Below are 23,858 nucleotides of genomic sequence, written 5' to 3' on the forward strand. Positions count from 1 at the left end.
GAGCAGGCTCTTGCTGTCAGCGTGGAGTCGATGTGGGGCTCGAACCCACCAACTGTGAGATCGTGACCTGAGCCGAAATCAAGAGTCGGACGCTTAAGCGACTGAACCACTCAGGTGCCCCTATTTTTTAATTAAAAAAAAACTTTTCATTTATTTAAAAAAGCTTATTTATTTATTTGTGAGAGAGAGAGAGAGAGAGAGAGAGCAAGGGAGGGGATAAGAGAGAGGAGAGAGAGAATCCCAAGCAGGCTCCTCACTGTCAGCGCAGAGCCTGATGCGGGGCTCGATCTCACGAAATCCGAGATTATGACCTGAGCCGAAATCAAGAGTGGGATGCTTAACCAATGGAGTCACCCAGGTGCCCCGGAAATGACCGTGTGACTTCTGAGCCCAGGCAGCTAAGACCAGTGTACCCCAGCCACCCTTCTCTTCCCCAGCCATGCATTCCAAATCGTGTAGGAGCACAAAGGAGAAACCAAACCTTTACTGTGCCAGCCCACCGAGATTCGGGGTTTGTCTCTGCAGCGGAGCCAAACCTCACCTGACTAACACAACAGAGCCTTTAAAAGAGTCAGTGTCAGGGGCACCTGGGTGGGTCAGTCTGTTGAGCGTCCAACTTCAGCTCAGGTCACGATCTCACAGTTCGTGGTTTGAAGCCCAACATCGGGCTCTGTGCTGACAGCTCAGAGGCTGGAGCCTGATTCCGATTCTGTGTCTTCCTCTCTCTCTCTGCCCTTCCCCCTGCTTGCAACCTGCCTCTCTCTCTCTCTCTCTCTCTCTTTCAAAAATAAATAAACATTAAAAAAACTTAAAGGGGTCAGCCCCACATCCAGAGGGTGTGGAGACTAAAAGTGAGCCACGTGGACAACCGGACATGTCTCCCCAATAAAATCTGTGCACACCGAGGTTCAGATGAGCTTTTCTGGCTAGCAATATTCTGTGTGCATTTGCACACCTCGTTGCCAACAGGAGTTATCGCTGGCTTTGACTCCACAGGGCCAGGAGCTCTGTGTTTGGAGCCTCCCAGGATTCTGCCATACATGTTTTCCCAGGGTGGATTTCCTTCTGCATCCTTGTGCTGCCCTAAACCATTGCCCTGGGTATGACAGCTTTCAGTGAGCTCTGTGAGTCCTTCTAGCAAAGTAGCAAACCTGAGGGTGGTTTTGGGGACCGCTGAACCCTGAAAGAAAGGAGTGTCAGAAGTGAGGGTGGTCTTGGGGACCGCACCTCCCCCTCCAACGTCACACTGCCTTTGCCTTCTTCTGTCGTCAAAGAACTCTACCCGAATGTGGCACCAGGTGAATGGACCTGTGTACCCCGGAGATGTGATTCACGGGCCAGTCTGTCTTCTGGGGACACAATCACAGGTGAGGAAAGTGGTGATGGGGGTCATCCCTCGGGAGCACAGTGTCATCCAACAGGGCCTGATGCCCTCACCGATGTCCCGCCCGTTATGGGAGTGGAGACAGAGGCGACATCTGATGGAATGGTACATACCGCACAGAGGTGATGCTCAAATATAGTCACATGGAGGAAGTTCAGCTCCACCTGAACACGAGAAGGAGCAGAAGCAAATCTACAGCACCAAGATTTTTATGGAAATTCATCACGCGCACAAAGGTATTTTTCAGGAATCTGAGGATGTACATTCAACATGGAGGATGCTAATAGATAAAGATGATACACAAAGTAAGACAATGACAATTGCATTTTATTAGAGGTTACAGAGCTGCGGGAGGGCATCAGAGATTATAAAATTACTCGCAGAACTGGGCCCCCCCTTGTCTTGTCTCTTGGGAGGCCTTTGCCTCGTGCTGTCCCCTTTTCTGGCCTTCACTTGGAGCCACTTTACCTGCCAGCATTGATTTTGATGAACTTCCTTTTGTTTCTTGTGCCTCATGTCTCCCACCTGCCTTCAGTACCCCACAAGCCCAGGCGGATGGGCAGATAGATCTTGACGCCTCCTTCCCGAGAGCCCAGGAGTCTCAGCCCTCATTGCAGCTTAGAATCACTTGGGATGCTTAAAAGATCACCCACACCCCCTGCGCCATGATGCTGGTTCAGTCGGCCGGGGTGGGGTCTGGTGTTGGCCCTTTAAGTGGCCCCAGATTGCGCCCATGGATGGGAACCACTGGGGCGGATGTCCCTCCTGCAAGCTTCCCCTCTGTCCGAGCCTGCTCACGTGCCACTGACATCATCCGCTTAACTCTCCCAGACTCAGCTCTTTCTAAAATACCTCGAACAGGACTTGGCACAGCCTGGCCTCTCAGGAGAATGTTTCTTTGAGATGAAGTGGTTTCAAACTGTTCAAACAGATGAGTCACACATGTCTTATTCCGTTCAGCCTGGTGCTGCAATCATAGGATGTTTTTCAGCTGCTTCCCAGTTCAGCCCCTAATTCCTACCTGGATCCTAGAACTCTCACAGAGGAAATCATGGTCTTCTTTTTTTTTATTTTTGAAGTTTTAAACAGCTGGGATCACCCCTTCCCAGTGGGCTCAGCTGCTTTATCTGGAGCCCATGGGTTTGAGGCAGGAAGCCCAGCAAGTAAGGACAGGCTCTGGGGTCATTTGGGCCTGGGCTTGGTGCTGATCTACTACTCCCCTGGCGTGAGATCCAGAGCAGGATACCAACTGCTCATCATAAAATGGGCTGACTTGAGAGCGGAGAGAGATTTTATATGCATAATGCTTAGTGCATTGCCTAGCACCCATAAGATGTATCATTAATAGGAAACTATTCTTAGCATTTGCTTTGGGTGATGTTAGACACCTCTAAGCATTAAGGCCACCTGCAGAACCAGGGGCCCAAGAAGTCACAGAAGCTTGGGGCCAGTAGGCAGAGAGTTTATGGGTAACTCCAAGAGCCAGTGGTCATATGGAGCCCATTTACCTGCCAGTGGGACAGATCCAAAACCTTGTCTTTCTGGCCACAGGATCAGGGGAAAAGGTTCCTGTGAGCCAGAGAGTGTCGGAAATCTCTGGGATTTTAAAAATTGCTTTTTTAACCTCTGCCCTGCCCCCTGAGACCAACCACTATGGTGGAGCTACACTGAGATGATGGCACTGGTGGTCACCGGGCATCTAGGAACCATAGAAAAAAACCTGTCCATATGGATAGAAGAAGGGGCCCCATGCTTTGAAGAGTGTGGAAGAAGTTCCACAGTTGTTGTTTTTTTAAAATATTTATTTCCTATGTCTTCTCCCTGAAGGCAGGTCCAGTCACATGCAGCTGTGACAGTCTGGGAACCTAAACACTAATAGAACCTTGTCTTTCTGGCCAGAAGGACCAGAAGCAGGGGCCCCTGGGAGGCAGGGGATATAGGGGAAATCTCCAAGAGGAAAGAGAGGGAGAAGAGGAATCCCTAATTCTTTCTTTGAATGGACACAAGTACTTATCTTCAGCCTGCGAGGCACAGAACACACATTAAAACACAGAATAAGACGTAGCAAAGGTTTTGAGGGCTGAAAGATACTCGAAACCACTGTCCGAGTCCCAGACCAACACTTAAGTGGCAGATGAGTGCCACAGACCCAAACACCAGAGCAAAGTCTTTGAAAACTGGACTGAAGTTGAAATTCTTGTTCCTGAAGGCAAGTCAGACCTCGAGATCTGAACTCAAATGGGTTGATTGTCTGCTAAATTTAAACAACAGCAAAATAAACAAAACCCCCATTCTCCAAAGGATTTTAACAGGATCCAGAGTCTAACAACATGATGTTTTAAAAGCCCCAAATTACTTGGTGTATCGAGAACCAGCAAACTCAAACAATTCTCAAGGGAAAAAGCAATCAATAGATGCTAACCCTGAAATGACCCCTGTATTGGAATTACTAAAGATTTTAATGTGGCTTTTAGAACTACACTCCATGAGGTAGGTTGAACAGTCTTGAAATAAATGGAATTATAGACATTCACGACAGTGAAATAGAAACTACAAAAAAGAACTAAATAAACATTTTATAAGTGAAGCATACAATATCAGAAAAATTATAAAAATCATGGGTGTGTTTAACAGCAAGATGGGGATAACAGAGAAAATAGTCACTGAATTTGAGAACAGAGCAATAAAAATTATTCAATTTGAAGAACAGAGAAAAAAAGATTGAAAAAACATGAACAGAGCTTCAGACACTGTGGGACAATAATAAAAGAGCTAACATTTCTATCATTGAAATCCCTGAATAAGGGGAGTAAGAGATAGATACAGGAAAAAAATATTAAATAAAAAATTATGGCTGAAGATGTCCCAAATGTAAGTGAAAAAAACCATAAATGAACAGATTCAAGAGGTCAGTGAGTCCCAAAGAGGATAAGCTCAAAGAAAACTATGCCTAAACGTAATCTAATCAAACTTCTGCAAATAAAAGATAAAGAAAAGGCTTTAAAGCAGTCAGATAGAAACTACATGTACACAAAAGAGAGCAACAGTTCAAGTAACTGTGGACGTTTCATCAGCAACCTTTGGGGCCAGAAGACACTGGAACGTCTCTTGTGGAAGAAAATAAACCATAGACTCAGAATTCCATACCTAGCAAAAAAAAAAATCCTTTGGAAGGCTAAGAGAATTCTCAACCAGCAGACATCTCTAAAAGAAAGGGCAAAAGAAGTTCTGGCTGAAGGTATCAGCTCTGAACTGATACCAGAGGCAACCTTGGAACTTCAGGAATAGAGAAAAGGCAACAGAAGTGGGAGATATCTGGGAAAATATAATAGACGATTTTTCTCCCCTTAAGTTCTTTAAAATATATGATTGTTCAAAGGAAAAAATATAATATTATTTGGGAGTGTTCAATGTATGTACATGTATACATATGTCAGCTATAATATCAAGGGTTTTAAGCCTTCTATATTTTATTTGAAACTGTAAAATCTTAACTTAAGTAGAATGGTAGGTATATAATAATCTCTAGACCAATCACAGAAAAACAATATAAAAATATATGCCAAAAGGCCACAGATAAACTAAAATGAAATAGATTAAAACAATCCAAAAGAAGGCAACAAGAAAGAAAAGAGAAATTTAAAAAGGAGGTTACAAGGAAATAATGATAGAGTAGACCTAAATCCAATTACATCAATCATTATATTAAATGTAAAAGGTCTAAACATAGATCTTAAGGACAGAGATTGTCAGACTCTCACAATGCCATCTATAAGAAACATGATTCGGCATCTATATAATCATACTCTGAAAATTCTCCAGGATGGTTATTGCCCAGTTATTTTCCATTTAATATTTATCAAAAGTTCTGTTGGGAAAAAAGTCATGTGAAGTGTGATTTTTTTTGATAGGCTTACTCTTCCTCTTTAGATATTCCAAAAATGATCCTTGGATCAAGTGCAGTCATCAGGGAACCCAGTATCTAGATCATATCCTGTTCTTATTATCTCTCCCCACCTCCCACCAGGGTTATTTTTACTGAATTAATAACAACCTGTATTGAAGAACTTTATAAGAATTATCCCTTGCAGCACACCTTTATATATTTCAGGAGTTTATTCTTGAGTTTTTATATATTACATCATATTCAGGAAGACACCAGGGAGAACCATCCTTTAGCAAGTTTCTTATTTTCTCATTGACATAAGTACTCAGTAACTCATTGGTTTTCTTATTTTCCATTGGCTGCTAGGAAACTCCAGGCATCTCTCTATAATGTTAATAAGGATTCTTACAACAAAAGACCTGGGGCACCTAGGTGGCTATGTCAGTTAAGTGTCCAACTCTTGATTTAGGCTTTGGTCATGATCTCATGATTCATGGGATTGAGCCCTGCATAGGGCTTTGTGCTGATAGCATGGAGCCTGCTTGAGATTCTCTCTCTCCCTCTCTCTCTTCACCTCCCTCTCTTTCTCTCAAAACAAATAAACTTAAAAAAATTAAAAAAATAGCTCCCACTCCCCCAAATTATTCCCTGCTTAAAAAAATCCAATAGTCACATAAGTTTGTGAAACAGGGCTAAAGAAAGTGACATTGGTTTCTTTATTATGTGATCTCATGCAATCTTCACAATTGCCTTGGAGGTTGGTACTATCATTATGCCAGTTTTATAGATGATGAGAAAACTGGGTCCTCAGAGACTACTTGCCCAAGGTTAGCTAGTAGTGGTGTCAGGATTGTAACATAGGCTGTTTGACTTCAATATGCTCTCTTAAAACCATAGACAAATCATGTGTATAAATTACCTGGCACCAAGGACATGTGCATCCATATGACACGGGCAGCTAATGGGCTGGCCTTAATGGCTAGCTTCACAAGAAGATGGAGTTCTGTAGGGTCAGGTAGGTGTGATCCAGCTCAAAGAATCAAGGAATCCAGCTACCCATACCACAATGCTTACCTAAGCCCATCTGCCTGGGAGTGGTCCTGTTCATGTCAATTTTACTGAAAGCTCCTCCTGTAACCCACAAACCTCACAGTGGTACCTGCTCTTCACCCTGACTTCTGGTTCCCACTTTCCTCTCTTAGAAGCCTACTCTCTATGGATCAATTTGACAGGGCTAGGGAAGGGGGTTTCATGGACTTCAAATATACCATGGAGGTAAATGCTTATTGGTCAGCTGTGGACTGATGGGCATGGAGGGAGGTAGAACCAGATGGAGGTTTGTTTGTTTGTTTTTTGCTAAATTTCCTAAGTAATGTATCCTAATTCTTAAACTCCCCTGTAACAGACATCCAAAATGTTTCCATGCTTCAAGGTGGGTGGAATGGACTTCCTTATACCTTGATCTTGGGCTTGACCATGAGACTTGCCTTGGCCAATCGGATGTTAGTGGATCTGACAAGAGAAGAAACTTGAAATGGGGCTTGAAATGGAAAATGCCCTTTGAACACTGGTGATCTGGTGATCTGTACTCATGGTCCTGTAGCTGCTTTCTTCATAGACCCCCCCCCCCCCCCGCCGGAATAAATATCATCAGACCTAGAGACTGAAGTCTTCCTGCCCATCTGTATTAGTTTTCTATTGCTGCATAACCATTTACTACAAACTTGGTGGCTTAACACACCCCCCCTCCCTTTATTATCTCACAGTTTCTGGAGGTCAAGAGTCTGGACACAGCATAACTGAGCCTTCTGCTCAGGATTTCATCAGGCTGAAATCAAGGTGTCAGCAAGGGCTGTGATCTCATCAGAAGGCTCTACTGTGGAAGAATCTATTCCCAAACCCATTTAGAGTGTTGGTAGAATTCAGTTCCTTGGGTAGGACTGAAGTCTCCACTTTTTTGCTGGCTGTTGCATAGATTACTCTCAGCTCCTGAAGGGTGCCCTAATCTCCTAGCAATAGCCTTCTCATGACATAGCAGCTGACTTCTTAAAAACCACAGGAGAACCTCACTCCAGTCTGCTGTGATGGAGCCTTGTGTAATGTAATGTAATCACAAGAGTGACTGTATTCCCACCTTTGCCAGACAGTGTAACCATGTTGAGGTTGTGACCATCCCACCATATTCACAGACCCCTCCCACACTCAAGAACATGTATACCAGGTGGCCTGGTATACCAGGTATACATCTTGGTGGCCATCCTACAGGTGGTCTGCCTACCATACTTTAACCCAAGCCTAGATTAGCCAAACCAGAGAAACCATGGGTGACCTACAAACCTGGTTAAGTGAGAATTCATATTTGTTGTAAGCCAGAGCTTTGATGTGGCTTATTATGCAGCATTACTCTGGCAACAACTGACTGATACACTTCAAAACGCATTGTCCTCCTAGTTCACGCAATGTTCTATCTGCACTTAGGGAGCAGCCTGCTATGATGGACAGGACACTGGGACGAGTCATGGGTTTGAATCTCTACTCCTCCACCTTGTGGTTAGAGGCCTGGAACCAGCTGCCTCACTTCTCTGGGTCCATTTCCTCATGTGTATACTAGGGCCCGCAATGCTTACCATATGCAAATGTTGGGAGTGTTAACTAAAACAATGGATGAGAATCACCCGGCACACAGTAGGAAGCATACATGTTAGGGTCTATTCTCTCTAAAGCTCATATTTCTATCCAACATGTCCTTGTCTTCCAAGAATGAATGTGGTACGAATTCTGGGAGGGGTCACTGCAGTGCTGATATCTGTGGATTATCTGATGGTATCTCCTCATCAGATGATGGCAGTGACCTACAGGGCTCTCTGCCCCTGAACCAGACTGTGGAAGACAGCCATCGGCATCCACCCTCAGACAAGGCCCCTCCTCCACGTCTCCGACACTCCAATATTGGAATGTGACACGGAAGTCTTCTTTTTAAAAAAAATTTTTTTAACGTTTATTTATCTTTGAGACAGAGACAGACAGAGCATGAACAGGGGAGGGGCAGAGAGAGAAGGAGACACAGAATCGGAAGCAGGCTCCAGGCTCTGGGCCATCAGCCCAGAGCCCGACACGGGGCTCGAACTCACGGACCGCGAGATCGTGACCTGAGCTGAAGGCGGCCGCTTAACCGACTGAGCCACCCAGGCGCCCAAGGAAGTCTTCTTTTGAAGAGCTCAGTCCCTATCAGTAACTAGCCGTGTGAGAGCGGGCAAGTGACTCTAACTTTCTGACTCTTGGCTTCCTTTCTTATATATTAATGGTGAAATTCCCACCTCACAATGTTGTTATGTGCATAAGACAAAAAGTGCACGCATGGGCACATTGCAGCAGCCTCGTAGTGTTGCCTTTCCCTCAGAGAAGAGGCCATCTTTGTGGTTCTTTTAGTGTCACTCTCTGCCCAGCCCCACCTCCAGGGCCCACCACGGCAGGAAGCATAGAGCAGGTCCTTAAAGAGATGCTCGCTTTCACATCAGTTTTTCTCACTTGGTCCTCATGAAATTCCCTTGCATAGGTGGGTGTGGCAGCCCCAAGTGCTGTTCCCGATAGCCCAGCCTCCCATCTCCCAGGCACAAGATGGATTATGTTTCCTTTGAAGGTCAGTGTGGCCATATGAATTGCTTTGGCCAATGGAACCTGAGCAGAAATGTCCCACACCAGCCACTTCAGGTGGATGCTTTAAGAACCAGTGTACAATTTACATCTCTCTTTCCTTCTGGTACCAGTGGCCAGCAGTGCTCGAGATGATGCCCATTCTCTATCAAGATGACCGTGATGGGCCACAGTCACAAATATGAGCAAGAAAAAAAATTAAACCTTTTGTGTTTTAAGCCAGGAGATTTGAAGTTGTTGGTTATTGTTTTCCAGCCTGATATAATGGGACAGACTTTATTCTCATTTGAAGGATTGGGGGAAGTGGCTTTTCTACAGTCACACAGAGGGTACCTGGGACCAAATACAAGGCTTGACATGAGGGAGAATTTTCTTTCCAGGGGAGAGAGCAGAGGTGCCTGGAGCCCTGAATGTACTCTCCCTGGTGCCTCTGAGAAGTGAGTCCCTGATCCTTGCAACAGGTATTTATATCATTAGAGCCAGGAGAATGAATTCTCTGCTCAGAGCAAGTCAGTGGCAATCTGGGGAAGGGAAGAAGTGGGGTTCTAGAAACTGTGCTCTCAGGAGGAACAGGTATTCATAGACTCCACAACAGATGAAATTATACAGAAGCCTCATCTCTCTGTCCTGTGTGTCCCTCCCCATCTCAGGGCTCCTGTGTCTTCTCTCTTTCCTTCACTAGTAAATTTTACTCCAGGAAAGATTGTGAAACTTATTCATATAAGATGTGCATGGGCAATGAGACCAGAAACAGAGGCTACTATGTTACAAAGCATTACGGTGGCAAAAGCTGACTGATACACTCTTCCATCCAATAGCCATTCTTCCTTTTTCCTTTAGACAGAAACCTGGTTTTATTCTGGGCAGTAGTGTGCCTGGGCAGAAGATTAAATTTCTCAGCTTTCCTTGGTCTGTAAACAAAGATTGTTGGAAGGGACTCTTAGGAAAGCTCCCTTAGAGGAGGTCAGAGAGCTCTCTGAGGGCCCCCAAGGGCAGATCTGTGTCTGGGAGCAGCTTGGCATCACTCAGCACCCAGCACTGAGTGTTGCTTTCCCAGCACTGGTAGCAGACAGCTCTGAGCCATCGGGGTACTCTCTGGGCCACCTTCCAGAACAGCTATTGGCTCCGTTTATTGTTAGGGTAACCTAGAAGATTCTTAGGGATTATCTAGGCTGCTTTTTAAAGAATATATAGAAATAGGGTCTGAGAAGGGAAGAAAATTATCTCAGGACCCACATAGAGTCACATGCAAAGCTAAGAGCAGAACTTGACCAGTTCTTGATTCTCCCCCATATCTTCCTGACTTACTGAACACTAAACGGGAGAGGGAAGATCTAATCTCCTGTAGTCCTAACCTGGAACACTTGGCTGGGTTAGATGGGCTCAGGTCCATAAAACACCTTACTGATCCTCCATATACAATATCTCTCAGCAACCCCTTCATCTCGCCCCCCTCCTGTTCAGATCATCCCAGTAAACCCATACACTGGAATGACACAGGTAACCCAATTTAGAGCCAGGGGAACATATGTGGAGTAGAAGCTGCTGTTCCTTGCCCAGATCCCTTTCACTGAGCCAGTGCACCTGTACCCTAACGGACGTGTTGTCGCTGCTATGGGTGCACCTTTCTCTGGAGAACTGCCCCCAGACCACAGGATGCACTTGGGCCAGAGTTGCTTGGGTACATTAGCCTTTACCCACATATCCACATACCCACATTCCCTAGGAACAGCCAGCAGCCAATGAATGACTGACAGTTTAGCACAAGAGGCCAGTCCTCTAGTCTCAAGGTGAGACTAGCTCTGTGCTATTCATGCTCAAGAGTCCCCGGCAATATCAGGTTGAAACTAGACTCCAGTTAAAAGCTCCTTCTGCTTAGCTCCCTCCCTGTCCTGTGTTGCTTCCTTCACTCGTTTATGCATTTCTCTTGAGGGCTCCCCCTCCATAAATCCACCTGCCCATGAATCCCCATATCAGGTTCTGCTCCTTAAGGAAACATGGAAGCTTCTGAGCTCTCTCCTACCTTCCAAATTCTATGTCCTAGGAAAGGGACACTGAGGGCTCTAAGCGTAGCAGCAGGAAGTCTGTCCTGGTGAACAGAACTGAAATTTCATCGGAGAGATGCTTAAACAACAGCATTCCATTGGTCAAATACTGATTAAGCATCCGGTACCTGTCTAACAGCTGCTTGGCACTGAGGGGCCCGGCGGTCCTATTCTGACCCTCTAAATTAGGTCAAAGAGCTTCTCAGCCACCCCTCGGTCCCTTTTAGGGCAGCTGCCTAATGATAGTCAATTAAGGACACAGAACCTTGGAAATGCTTTAATTTCTTTTAATGTATAACAGTTACGCCTGAGTTACAGAGGAAGCGCTCACAAGCAGGTAGTTAAAGCAAATGCCAGTTTCTCTTTCTAATCTACTACTCCATATAGCTGAATAAATTATGGTGCGATTACATTTAAACACACACCCTTGCACCCACAAGCCCACTCACACGCCCCACTCACACTCTCAAGCACACACACTCACTTCCACATGGAGGAATATGGCTGTGAGTCAAACACGAAAGCAACCGAGTTGCAATTACTAGGAAGAAGGAATGATCTAGAGTGCTATGTGGACACGTCCCAGGTGGGGGATTGGCCGTGTTAGAGCTGACAGAAAGAGTCCCCAGTACACAGCTGCCTCTGAGCATTTCAAGATGGCGGCCGGAGTACCCCCATTTTGGTCTCGGTTCGGTGCCTTTGCAGGAGAGAGCGGACAACCCCAAAAAGCATGTAGTAGTGAAGGGAACATCGGGAGCTGGGCGAGAACATCAACCTGAGAGAGGCCCCAGAGAATGTCTTTTTCGGGCAATCATGGAATTTCACCGAGTTCCAGGATCCAAATCTCAGCATGCTTCAAAAGCTCCATCTGAAACAACGTTGGATCTCCGTGGAGTCTGGGCCAAGTCTCCGACCTGCTCTGCTCTCAAGCCACAGTCAGACTGGACATCTGACCTTCTCATTTGTCTTCTGGGCAAACCCCCCTCGTCATCCTTCTTTCCTTCTGTCTCATTCCTCTATCTCTCTTCTTCATGTTCTTCTGGCAAAAGAACGGCAAAGGTAAATCAAGTAAAAAATAAGAGTGTGAAGCATAGCTTGGTTCTTACACGTCACTTCTTTCTTTTTTCATAGCAAGAGAGAAACAGCAAATGAAAAAAACAAAGCAATAAAAATTGAAAGAACCCAACAGAGACTGGAATGTATAATTTGAAACACACAATATGCAGATATATCCCTACAGATGGTCTCTGGCCACTAGCACGACACACACTGTGGGGGTTTTCTTTCCTTTTTTAGTATATATATATATATATATTTATTTATTTATATAAAAGTCGACTTCCTATAAACGAACAGCACATCACCACATTTCCAACTAATGTACAATGAGTTCAGAAGAGGGACCTCCCCCCCACCCCCCCGTAGGTAGGACCAACAGCTACTTGTGGTAAGTTGGAGGAAACATCTCTTATTTTGCTATGGATTCTATTTACAGGAATGGATGGGGATTGCTTCTGGGCTGACCTGGCCACGGGGATTCAGGCCTTCTTTCCTAGGCTGTGGTCAACCCTCAAGAGTTTGAAGCCTTGTACCTCTTGTCCCACATCATCTGTCCGGTGAGGTTGTGAGCTGCCAGCCCAAGATGGAGTTTTATGGACTGAGTTGGCTAGACACATTAATACACAGGATTTTAGGGAAATTTTGCCAGGTGGGGGTGGGGCCCCAGGGAGAATAAGTCCCATTTTCTACCAAGATGGTGACTTGGGAGAACTCCAGAGAAATTGGACATAAAGAGAAATCACTTGGTTTATTCCCATTTCATCATGGGGGCCGGGCGGGGGGGGGGGGGAGATTTGAGATTGGTCCTAGCATGGGAATGTCACCTCCTGGGAGTGAGGCTGGGTGGTTTTGATGTCACCTGCCTGAGAGCTCTGCTCCTGGCTATGTAAGGGGATTCAAGATGATTTCTGAGCCAGGCCTCCAGGGGGGAGGACTGACCATTCAAGGAATGTGGATGAAGACTGTGGTTGATCTTAAGAGCTGCTTCCTGGCTGTGATGGTTACAAACACGGGGACTGGGTCACCAAGGGACAACACAGTCTTCCTTTCTGTCCAGAGCTTGAAGAACCAAAAGTCTCCTGCAGTAGATGCCCCAGTTGAAAACTGGGCTGACCTCCACGGGCCACACATGTCCAGGTATCTGCTGCTACCAAAGAGTCTGTTTGTCTCCGTGTATCCATAGGTTCCTCTAAACCAGAGATACGAGCCACCCTGGCCGTGGTCCAGGACAGGCTTGATGTTACCAAGTCTGAAGACGAGAAAACAGGTGAGCATTTGTCACAGAAGCGGCATCCACGCAGGAAAGTGTCCTAGCATCTTGCCAGCCCAGTTCCCCAGGAGGGAGGTACTCGGGTTGACTGAATCCCAAAGCAGCAGCCCTTCCCTCCGGGAACGTCTTGTTGGCTGAGAGCAAGTGGCATGGGTTGAGCAAAGAGGTGGCCTCATGTGCCCAGCTGTCACAAGTGCCTCTAACCTAGCAGCACTTGATAAAGGTGATCCAAGTATAGATGATAACAATGGTGACGGTGGAGACGAATATAATTTTGATAAATAGGTGAAGGTAGTAAAAAGTTCCAAGGGAGGCAAAGTGAGGGGCTCGAACCATTCCCCAAAGATTTCAACTTTTAAAGAGAAGGGATATGAAGAAGCCACCGGCGTGGCCAAGGAAGGCGCCTTTCCCCTAGTCTCTGGAACCTTGGGCATCCCCCACCTGTCTAGGAGCAGTGGCCTGAACGCTGGCCACATCTGCCCCCACTTAGCTGTGCTGGATGAGTAGACAGGGCCCTCTCAACCTAGAGTGGATCAACACTGAAAGGTGCCACTGTCAGTGGGACAATGACATGCCCCCTCCACTGCCCCCCCCCGCCCCCCACCACCAAATGTCAAGGGGAGTCTGTGGTTTTGCCTGTGGACAAGCAGTCCCTGCTGGTCCCATAACCCTCCTCCAGAGCTCCAAGGGAAGCCCTCTGCTCCCCAGCAGCTTAAGGGGCAGATGAAGGTGCCCTTACCAGAGGGCCAGGCATGGAGGGGACAGGCTCAGGTCTCCAAGGGAGGCTTTGTGAGAAATTGCAGCTCCAGGGGTTGTGGGCTTGAAGGCACAGCACTAAAGCCTCTGGCAACAAAGGGCTGCTGTCCACAAGCACAGGAACCCCAGCTAAGCAACGCCCTTCTGAGACTGCCCTCTGCCCTCTGCCTCTCGATACATGACTTGCTCCCTTCCCCCTCCTGCCTGATTCAGAGAATGGGAAACTGAAGAGCCCGTGGGCTCCCTAGGCCCCGCACGGGTGAGCAAGGCTGGAACCCGGACTTCAGTCTAGGAGCCTGCTGCCTCGGGGTGCCTGGGTTGGGTCTTTGGCTGCTGGCCGCCCACTGCTGATGAGCCCCTCTCCCCGGGTAAGCCTCTGCCTGGTCCTTCTGGAGCCCCCACCTTGGCTAGATTCCCACCCCCTACACCCAGCAGAGGTGTGTGGGGAGGGTCCTGGAGTCCTCAGAATTCCTGGGTGATTCCCCTGGGAAGACGCCAGGACTAGGGCCCCCTCTCTGCTGGCGTCCCAGCATCCAGAGGAGGAATGGGCTGTGGTTCGGGCCCTGGGCCAGAGATCCACCTGGGAGGAGAGGGCTGGCTCCCAGCACTTCCAGCTGGGAGGGACCCTGTGAGCTCCACCCCCACCTCTGGCCGGGGTACTCACTGGAGTCAGGTCCAAAGGGCTCCAGTACCTCATCCCAGATACCATCCTCCTTTGGGTGCCCAGGTTGCTCTATTCGGGGTGAGCTTCCACCTCTGTGCCTGAGATAGCACAGAGGCCACGACAGGATTTGACTGGGGGAATGGCTGCAGGCTGACAGAAACCCTCCTGGAGAGAGAGTGGAGGGGCAGACTCCAAGGGGGTTGCTCTGGGTTCCTAAACACAGGTGAACGGTAGACTGGCTGCACATCTCCAGAGGGCTGGCTATGAGAAGGGAATGGGCTCCTTTCCTGGCCTCCTGAGACCCCAGGGTAATGAAAGGGCTGAGGCTGGGAGGCTCAGGGATCAGTAAGGATTGGGCTGGGACTTGGTCTGGGGCAAGTCGCCCCAGGGTCCCTAGTAGGCCTGGCCAGTTTCCACAGGCAGGAGTCCCAGCACAGCAGAATGTTCCCCAAGCTTCATGCGACGCTGTGTGGAGAGGCTCACGTTTTTGGCCAGGTAATCAACAGCAGCTGGAAAAAAAAGAGAAGCTCCTAGAAATTAAGGTCCTTTTGCCTATTCTTCCATCTGCCCCATATCCATCATCCATCCATCCATCCACACTTCTGTCCATCTATCCACCTGTTCTTCCATCCATTCATCCATCCATCCAACCATCCATCCATCCATCCATCCATCCACACTTCTGTCCATCTATCCATCTGTTCTTCCATCCATCCATCCATCCATCCATCCTTCCATCCATCCACCTTTCTGTCCATCTATCCACCTGTTCTTCCATCCATCCATCATCCATCCATCCATCCAACCATCCATCCATCTGTCCACCCTTCTCTCCATCTATACACCTGTTCATCCAACCATCCATCCTTCCATCCATCCATCCATCCATCCATCCACCCTTCTGTCCATCTGTCCACCTGTTCTTCCATCCATCCATCCATCCTTCCATCCATCTATCCATCCATCCATCCATCCATCCATCCACCTGTTCTTCCATCCATCCATCCTTCCATCCATCCATCCATCCATCCATCCATCCATCCATCTGTCCACCTGTTCTTCCATCCATCCTTCCATCCATCCATCCATCCATCCATCCATCCACCTTTCTGTCCATCTATCCACCTGTTCTTCCATCCATCCATCATCCATCCATCCATCCAACCATCCATCCATCTGTCCACCCTTCTCTCCATCTATACACCTGTTCATCCAACCATCCATCCTTCCATCCATCCATCCATCCATCCATCCATCCATCCATCCTTCTGTCCATCTATCCACCTGTTCTTCCATCCATCCATCCATCCATCCATCCAACCATCCATCTATCCATCCATCCTTCTATCCATCCATCCATCCATCCATCCATCCATCCATCTCTTCATGAAGCTCATTCTCTTACCTCCTCTGTAACCATTAAGCAAATATTTACTTAACACTTTTATTTGCCCAGCTCTCTCATAGGTTCTGTAGGAAAGTACAAAAGATTCCACATCGTTGAGAGAAGAATTAGTTCCCTTTCCAATACACCTGTACATATGCCTGCTATGGGGGATGTCCGGTGAATCCCACGGAGCCTGGGTAGTAATGAGGAAAAGATCCTTCTTTTTTCTCTGGAGCCTGAGCCCAGCTCATGGGTGAGACACAGCAACATCCCTTACATCCCTTACTCAAAGTTGAGCCAAGAGATCCATGCAGAACAAGGAGCCAAGACCTTGATATGCTGGGAGCTGAGACCTTTAGCCTTGAAGTTCTAGCCATCCAGAGGGATGAGAGTCAGAGGGGGTGTGCTTGTGTGTGTGAACAGCGGAAACAACAATCTCTGCATAGTAACAGGCACTAACATGAATGTTCACCCATGAACAATGCTCACGCATGTACATGTGGACAGATGTGGATGAGCTGTATGTACCTGTGTGAGTAGAGCAGGGGGAATGCCCACGCATGCCCAGGTAACCGTGTCCAGGTGAGTTGCACCTAAGCCAGGTACGCATGTCGGTGTACGTGTGTGCGCAGGCGTGACTGCTAGGTCTGTGTGTGCACGCGTTCTGTCTCGACTCTGCTGTGTCCGCCTGAGGCTACAGCAGAGATCAGCTCTGACCAAATGATGTGACTGGCATGGGACCAAGGCCTCTTGAGGCACAGAGATGCTACCTCCCAACCTGGAATCCATGGCCGAGGCCAAGGCGAGAGGAAATATAGCGACTACTGCCCTGGACTCACGAGGCCTGACCCGATACTCTCCTTGTCACCTGCCCGCTGAGGGGCCCTATAGCGCTCCACATGCCTCCCCAAAGTCGAGGGTGCCTGCCTACGGCAGGTGGGTAGAGCCAGGTGTGGGCACAGCCAGAGACAAGGCCCAGGGAGGTGAGTTAGGAAGTATCAATAATTGAGACCATATTCTTTAGGGGTTCAAATCGTGCACCTGCCAACTTTTAGTGTGTGATCTGGGGCATACCAACCATCTCACCTATACAAGCCTCAGTTTCCTTGTCTGTAAACATGGGGATAACGACAGCGCCTAGGTGGAAGAATTGTGGGGAGAAAGTGAGAAAATGCATATAAAGAGGTTAGCACTGTGCCTGGTACATGGTGAGCTCAGAGGCCTTGGGCTCTCACAGGACTGGGATTTAGGGAGCAGGTGTGACCTTTGATAGAGGCAAGAAGGAAAGGAACAGTGAATGGGGCAATCTGGAGTCCCAACTGTCTCCAGTGCATGTGGCTTTGGGCAAATCGTGGGGAGAGCAGATCCAAGCCTCCTCGAGGGCTGTTATGAAGATCAAATGAGATGATGTGCTTTGAGATGCTGGGCACAGAAGGCTCAGGGACTGTACCGATTCCTAAAGGATATGCAAATGTCCTGGGGTTTCTGGAGTCTCTGGGCTCTGTGTTCCTTAGCTTCCAGGCTCTAGGGCCTGAACTGAGGCCCTGGGTGCTGTCCCTGACGTCACTCAGCCTCCAGGCTCCCAGCTGCTAACACAGAAGGGGTGGTGGCCTGTCTTACCCCTCACTCCATGGTGGGGGCGAGGGGCAGGTGGAAGAAACTTCAATCTCTGGATCTCTGGCCTCAGGGGCAGCCTGCAACTCAGGCATCTCGTCTCTGCTCCTTGGAGCAGGTCTTATCTGGGCCCCAGGGCCTGACCTTGAGGAAGCTAGTCTGTAGAGCCACAGCAGGAAGAGGAGGAGGAGCTACAGGAAGAGAGGGAGGAGCTATCCACAGACCGCTCTCATTCTCCGCCCACCGTGCTCTATGCCCCTCACGCATGCGCGATCTCGCTTAATGCTCACCACTGCCAGGCTGCTAGTTCCGCTGTCCCATTTTACAGGTGGTGGAGCCAAGGCCCTGCCCTAAGAGACTGTGTAACTGGGAAGGTCACGTGGCCCTCAGGCTGTGGACCCAGGCGGTCTGTTGCCAGCTCCGAACCGCCCCCACGCGCTTCGCCCGCAGCGTCCTGGGTGTGTGCGCTTTAGAGGGTACGGAGCACTCGACACCCCAAATCCTGCGTGGGCCCCCGTTTCGACTCCAGGAAGTGTGGGTGGCTTCCCAGGGCACGCGGCCGAGTCAGGCGACCTCTCCTGACTCACCGAACGCCTCTGCCTGTTCCCCCTTATTCCACCTGACGTCACACTCTGTGCCAGCCTGTGCGGCTGTCCCCGGGGGGTGGGGTGGGAAGGCCCGGCTCTGGAGAACAGTCAGAACAACAATGCTCGATCCCTCACATACGGAACGCTTACCACGGGGCGAGGCGGACACGGTGTCCTTTAATTTCTCACCAACCCCATGGTTTAGGCAAAGCTGTTCCCACTTTACAAAGGTGGAGACTGAGGCACAGAAAGATTGCTGACTCACGGTCAGGCACTGCATGTGAGACGGAGGAACCCGAATTTGTCCTGCTTGTGCCTCTGGTCACTCTGTGTCCTCCTTTTTCGCCCCTCCTGGCTGCCAGCCAGGGTTCAGCCCACAGGACTTTCCCCAGGCCCCGCCAAGGTGGGCGATTTGACCCCAAGAAGGCCAACTTTACTAATGACCAGCCAACTTCAAGGGCACCCTCCGTGCACAGAGCCCGCCTCTCCCTGGGGTCGAGCCTGGGGCCGGCGAGGGCAGGGCTGTGACATTTCTCATTACAGCCTCTGTCAGCGGCCCTCCCTGTCCCTCTGTCTCTCCGCGTCCCCTCTCCTCTGCCTTGTGCCCGCGCCTGGGCTCTGAACGTCTCAAATTAGATTAATCGGGAGTTGGCAGGAGATGCCAACCAGTAAACAAATCTCAGCCGTCAGCGCCTCGTCAGCCCGCGGCCCCAGAGGAGGACCCTTCTAGACACAAATTCTTATTAGACTTGTCAGATCTATTAAAATTCTTTTCACACTTCTGCGTTCTATCAGCCCCATCATTAGTACGGCCCTGGCCTCTGGGAACACCAGGGCCATATTAATCTGCCGTGTGCCCTGTCCCTGCCCCCTGCCCCCACCCCCTCCAGGGACAGGAGAGACAGACAGATGGACAGATAATGGCTGGGAACGAGAAAAAGTGTGGAGGTGTCCCTGGGAAGACAAGAGGCCCAGAGAGAGGAGTGGACTCTCTGGCTGAAGAGTTTAGCCACGTGCACCCTCCACACACACCTACACCTGCAAGGGAGGCTCTCTGAGGTCAGGGCCGTAGGTGTGGCGGTGTTCGCATCGATGCCGGATCTCAGGCAAATACCCTCTCTGGGATCCATTTCCTCGCCTGTCTGCACGCCATACAAAGCAGCCGTGAGTGCCAGGCCCCATAGTAGATGCTCACTAAAGGGTTATCTATCCTTCCTTTACACGCGTCTATTTTGCGTAATTATACCTCAAAGCCAGGTACATATAAAGTCATGAGCGTGAATCGACACAAAGGTGGGTCGAGGGCTGTGTCACTACTGATAACACAAGTTGGCGGTTTGGCCAAAAGAGAACCGGGTTGGAAGTTCAGGGGACCTGGAGTTCGCCATTCACCTACTGTGTGACCTTGGGAAAGCCCTTGGCTCTCGCGTCTATAGCCTGAGGACACATAACACCTACTCTGGGTAGGGTTTTGAACACGGCAGGAAATGAATACCAGTGCCTGGTGGGCTAAACTCCTGCGTGGGACAGATGTGAGCAGGTGACAGGTGGACCTGGGCATACACAGGGGCTGTTTGGGACGTGCACACTCTTGCACGTGGACTGGGAGCCCCGCCATAGGCGTATTCAGTCACCCGTAAACACGGGGCAGGTGGTCAGTGGGAACACGACGGGTCCCTGTCCCTGGCTGCCCCAGAATGTCAAAGGTGAGGAAGACAGCACAATGGAAAAACGTTGGGGGTCTAATCCCTGGACTCCCATTTCCCGGATAGCAAAACTGAGGCAGGGTGACTTGGTGGCAGACTTAGTGATGTTGGGGCCAACACTCCCCCAGGCCCCTCCCAACCCAGACCTGGAATCTTGGTGGGGTGGGGTGGGGTCTGCCCTGGGATTCCCTCTGGGTAGGGTTGGAAAATACGGCTCGGGAGGATCCGGGGTTGGGAGGGGAGGGGGGCAGGGGCTGGAGCTAGATGGGGCGAGTGGGGAGGGTGGAGGGGAGGGGAAATCGCCCTGGCCGGCCTCTTCCCTTCTCGCCTCCTGGGCCCTTTCCCTTTTGATCCCCCCTCCCTGGTGGCCCCCATGCTGACTCTGGGGTTAATTTTATTTCCGACTTGGGCAGGCCCCCTGCAGCAGGGCACAGGGCTCCGGGGGAGACTAACGCCTGCCCCAGGCCGGGGCTGCTGCCTCCGCGGAGCGGCTCTAAACTCTTTATCAAGAGCATGTGTGTCCGCTCTGCCTGGGAACGTGGGGCCGGGGCCGGGGCTCGCCTCGGGCCCCTCTGGAAACACTCGCACGCATGTGTGCGCGCCCTGCTCTCCGCCGTCCCTGCACACGGGTTCCACCCCCTCTCGCACTTCCTCCTCGTGCACGCAAACCCACACGGGCGCAGCTGCACACGCAGGCCACACGTGTACCCGCCCGGATGCACAGGGACACACAGCCACACCTGCGTGCACACCTTAGCGTGCACACACCCGTGTTTACACACTGCACACACAGTGTACATGTCCGTGCTCCGAATATATACACACCCACGGACACACTCAAGCCTCCGTGCAAGCCTGGGTGCACACGCGTTGCCCGCACGGATAACCACACACCCCTGCACACTCTCGCACACGTCTATTCACGTGCGTACCTGTTTGGTACACATGCCATGAAGTGACACAGCATCACATGTGCAAATACACAGACAGACACATGGACGCTCGGTCACACGGACGCACCTGAATGTGCACTGAAACCCATGTGTGCGTCTTACGGACACACATACCCACATGACCAAATGTGTGCACCTGTGCACTCACACACAAACTCACATGCACACCATGTGGACGCAATATGCTCATTGAAAGTCAGATATGTGAGGGTCGCCTGGTGGCTCGGTCGGTTAAGCGTCCGACTTTGGCTCAGGTCACGATCTCGTGGTCCATGAGTTCGAGCCCCGCTTCAGGCCCTATGCCGACAGCTCAGAGCCTGGAGCCTGCTTCGGATTCTGTGTCTCCCTCTCTCTCTCCCCCTCCCCTGCTTGCGCTCTGTCTCTCTCTTGCTCTCAAAAATACATAAACATTGGGACGCCTGGGTGGCTCAGTTGGTTAAGCATCCGACTTCAGCTCAGGTCATGATCTCACAGTTCGTGGGTTTGAGCCCCACGTCGGGCTGACAGCTCAGAGCTGACAGCTCAGAGCCTGGAGCCTGCTTCGGATTCTGGGTCTCTCTCTCTGTCCCTCCTCTGCTCGCACTCTCTCTCTCTCTCAAAATAAATAAATAAACATTTAAAAAAATCCATTAATTTGGGGCGCCTGGATGGCTCAGTCGGTTAAGCGGCCGGCTTCGGCTCAGGTCATGGTCTCGTGGTCCGAGAGTTCAAGCTCCGCATCGGGCTCTGTACTGACAGCTCAGAACCTGGAGCCTGTTTCAGATTCTGTGTCTCCCTCTCTCTGACCCTCCCCTGCTCACACTCTGTCTCTCTCTGTCTCAAAAATAAATAAATGTTAAAAAAAATTTTTTTTTAAAGAAAAATAAACGTTAAAAAATTTGTATTTAAAAAGCAGGGAGGCGCCTGGGTGCTCAGTCAGTTAAGCGCCTGCTTCTGCTCAGGTCATGATCTCATGGTTCATGAGTTTGAGCCCTGCATGGGGCTCTGTGCTGACAGCTCAGAGCCTGGAGCCTGCTTCACATTCTGTGTCTCCTTCTGTATCTGCCCTGCCCCAACTTGCTCTCTTTCTCTCTCTCTCTATCTCAAAAAATAAACATTAAAAGTTGAACCATCGGGGCGCCTGAGTGGCTCAGTGGGTTGAGCGTCCCACTTCAACTTAGGTCATAATCTCACAGTTCGTGGGTTCAAGCCCCGCGTCGGGCTCTGTGCTGACAGCTCAGAGCCTGGAGCCTGTTTCAGATTCTGTGTCTCCCTCTCTCTCTGACCCTCCCCCATTCATGCTCTGTCTCTCTCTGTCTCCAAAATAAATAAACGTTAAAAAAAATTAAAAATAAATTCAGATATGCGAATAGGCACGTATACATACACTCACACATTCACACACACAAACGCACATCTACACGCAAAAAGAGGCGTGCACGAACACACGTATGCTGAAATACACGATACACACACGCACACATCACACGTATCTATGAGGCGTGTTTTCACGCTCACACGCATACATACATGCACATACACGTATCGAACACACACGTGCATGGGGCAGGGGCCATGAACACAGCCAGGAGGTGGAGACGGGCACAGCTGGCCCTCATTTAGCTGTGGAGGCCAAGGCCGTGTGGGGAGGAAGCAGAGGTCAGTGAGGCCGGGCGGGGGTGCCCTCGGGCTGGGACCTCAGCCTCTCACCACACGCCCTTCTGATTAGTTTAACACCAGCAGGTGAGCCTTGGCCAGGAGGGGGCAGGAGGGGAGCCCGGTGACCTCGGCCAGGCCTGCCTTCTGCAGCCTTCGGTCCGAGGGTCTGGTGCCCACCGCCTCCGGGCAAGATGCCGGCGGGGTGGGGGGACGGTGGCTGGGGCAGGCATGTGAGACCAGCTCTGAGTGGGGGGCAGTCAGGGCTGAGGACGGGGTGGGGGGTACAGGAGAGAGATCAAAATACAGCTGTCCCCCCTACCCAGGGGGCAGAAAGGGGCAGGGTCTCTAGCATCACACCAGCCTCATGTGGCCATCGAGCCCCTGAAATGTGGCCACAGGCAACTGAGGGACCGAATTTTACATCGTAATTTAATTTGATCTGCAATGCGATTTAGCTTCGTGGTTGGGAAACTTTATCTGCTTCTCCATTGTGATTTTATGAAATTTAAAGACAGACCAAACAGTTTTCCAATGAAAACTTGGTGTCTGAATTCACATGGGCTGGATTTCAAAGACGCAGCGTGAAGAAAAAGAACGTGAAACATCCCATTCATAACTTTGTACGGCTTATGTGGCAAAATGATCGTCACTTCAGATGTGCTGGGTCAAACAAAATATGCCGGGAAGAAGATCTGTGCTCGTTTCTTCTGGCGTTTTAATCTGCGGCTACTGGGAAATTTGAAACGCCACGTGTGGCTCATATTAACGTTTCTACGGGGCGACACTGCTCGAAGGCCACGAAAGTCGCGTGAGCGCAGGGGCCTGGCTCAGCATCACCTGAGGCCAACGGTCCATCCCGTCCGGACCTCAATTTCCTCGCCTGTGGAATGGGCGCCCCCACCCCAACTCCACCTTGCAGCTCTCTGTAAATAAACAGAACGTCCTCGGAGCGGGGCAGGGAGGGGGAAGAGGAGGTCTAGGGCACCGGGCACTCACTCTGGCCGTACTGGCCGTACTGGTAGCCAGCCACGGGGTCCACGCTGTAGCCGGTGGTGCTGTAGGTGGGCGGGCAGTAGGACTGGGAGGTGGGCAGGCTGTCTCCCGGCTTGACAGAGTCGGCCCGCTGGCTGCAGCTGGCCGAGATGGAGGTGGCCGAGTCCAGACCGCCGTGCAGCGGGGAGATGGAGAAGTCGGCCTGCGGCTGCGGTGGCACGGCGCTGGGGTTGCTCAGAATGCTCATCACCTGCAGGGGAGA

At 50.1% G+C, this 23,858-nt stretch overlaps 1 protein-coding gene across 2 annotated transcripts in view; it reads right to left on the minus strand.

The window, feature by feature from the left end:
- Window positions 1–13,921: 13,921 nt before the first annotated feature.
- PAX7 (paired box 7) overlaps window positions 13,922–23,858 on the minus strand; it is a 97,747-nt gene continuing 87,810 nt past the window's right edge. For both annotated transcript variants that reach the window (XM_047871311.1, XM_047871310.1), the window contains exons 8-9: window positions 23,600–23,846; window positions 13,922–15,227 (exon numbers count right to left, since the gene is read on the minus strand). In XM_047871311.1, coding sequence (XP_047727267.1) covers window positions 15,112–15,227; window positions 23,600–23,846 — 363 coding nt within the window. In that variant the 3' untranslated portion in view covers window positions 13,922–15,111. The remainder of the gene's footprint in view (window positions 15,228–23,599; window positions 23,847–23,858) is intronic.

The sequence above is a fragment of the Prionailurus viverrinus genome, chromosome C1 (genome assembly GCF_022837055.1).
Source record: "Prionailurus viverrinus isolate Anna chromosome C1, UM_Priviv_1.0, whole genome shotgun sequence".
In the NCBI taxonomy this organism is placed as follows: Eukaryota; Metazoa; Chordata; class Mammalia; order Carnivora; family Felidae; genus Prionailurus; species Prionailurus viverrinus.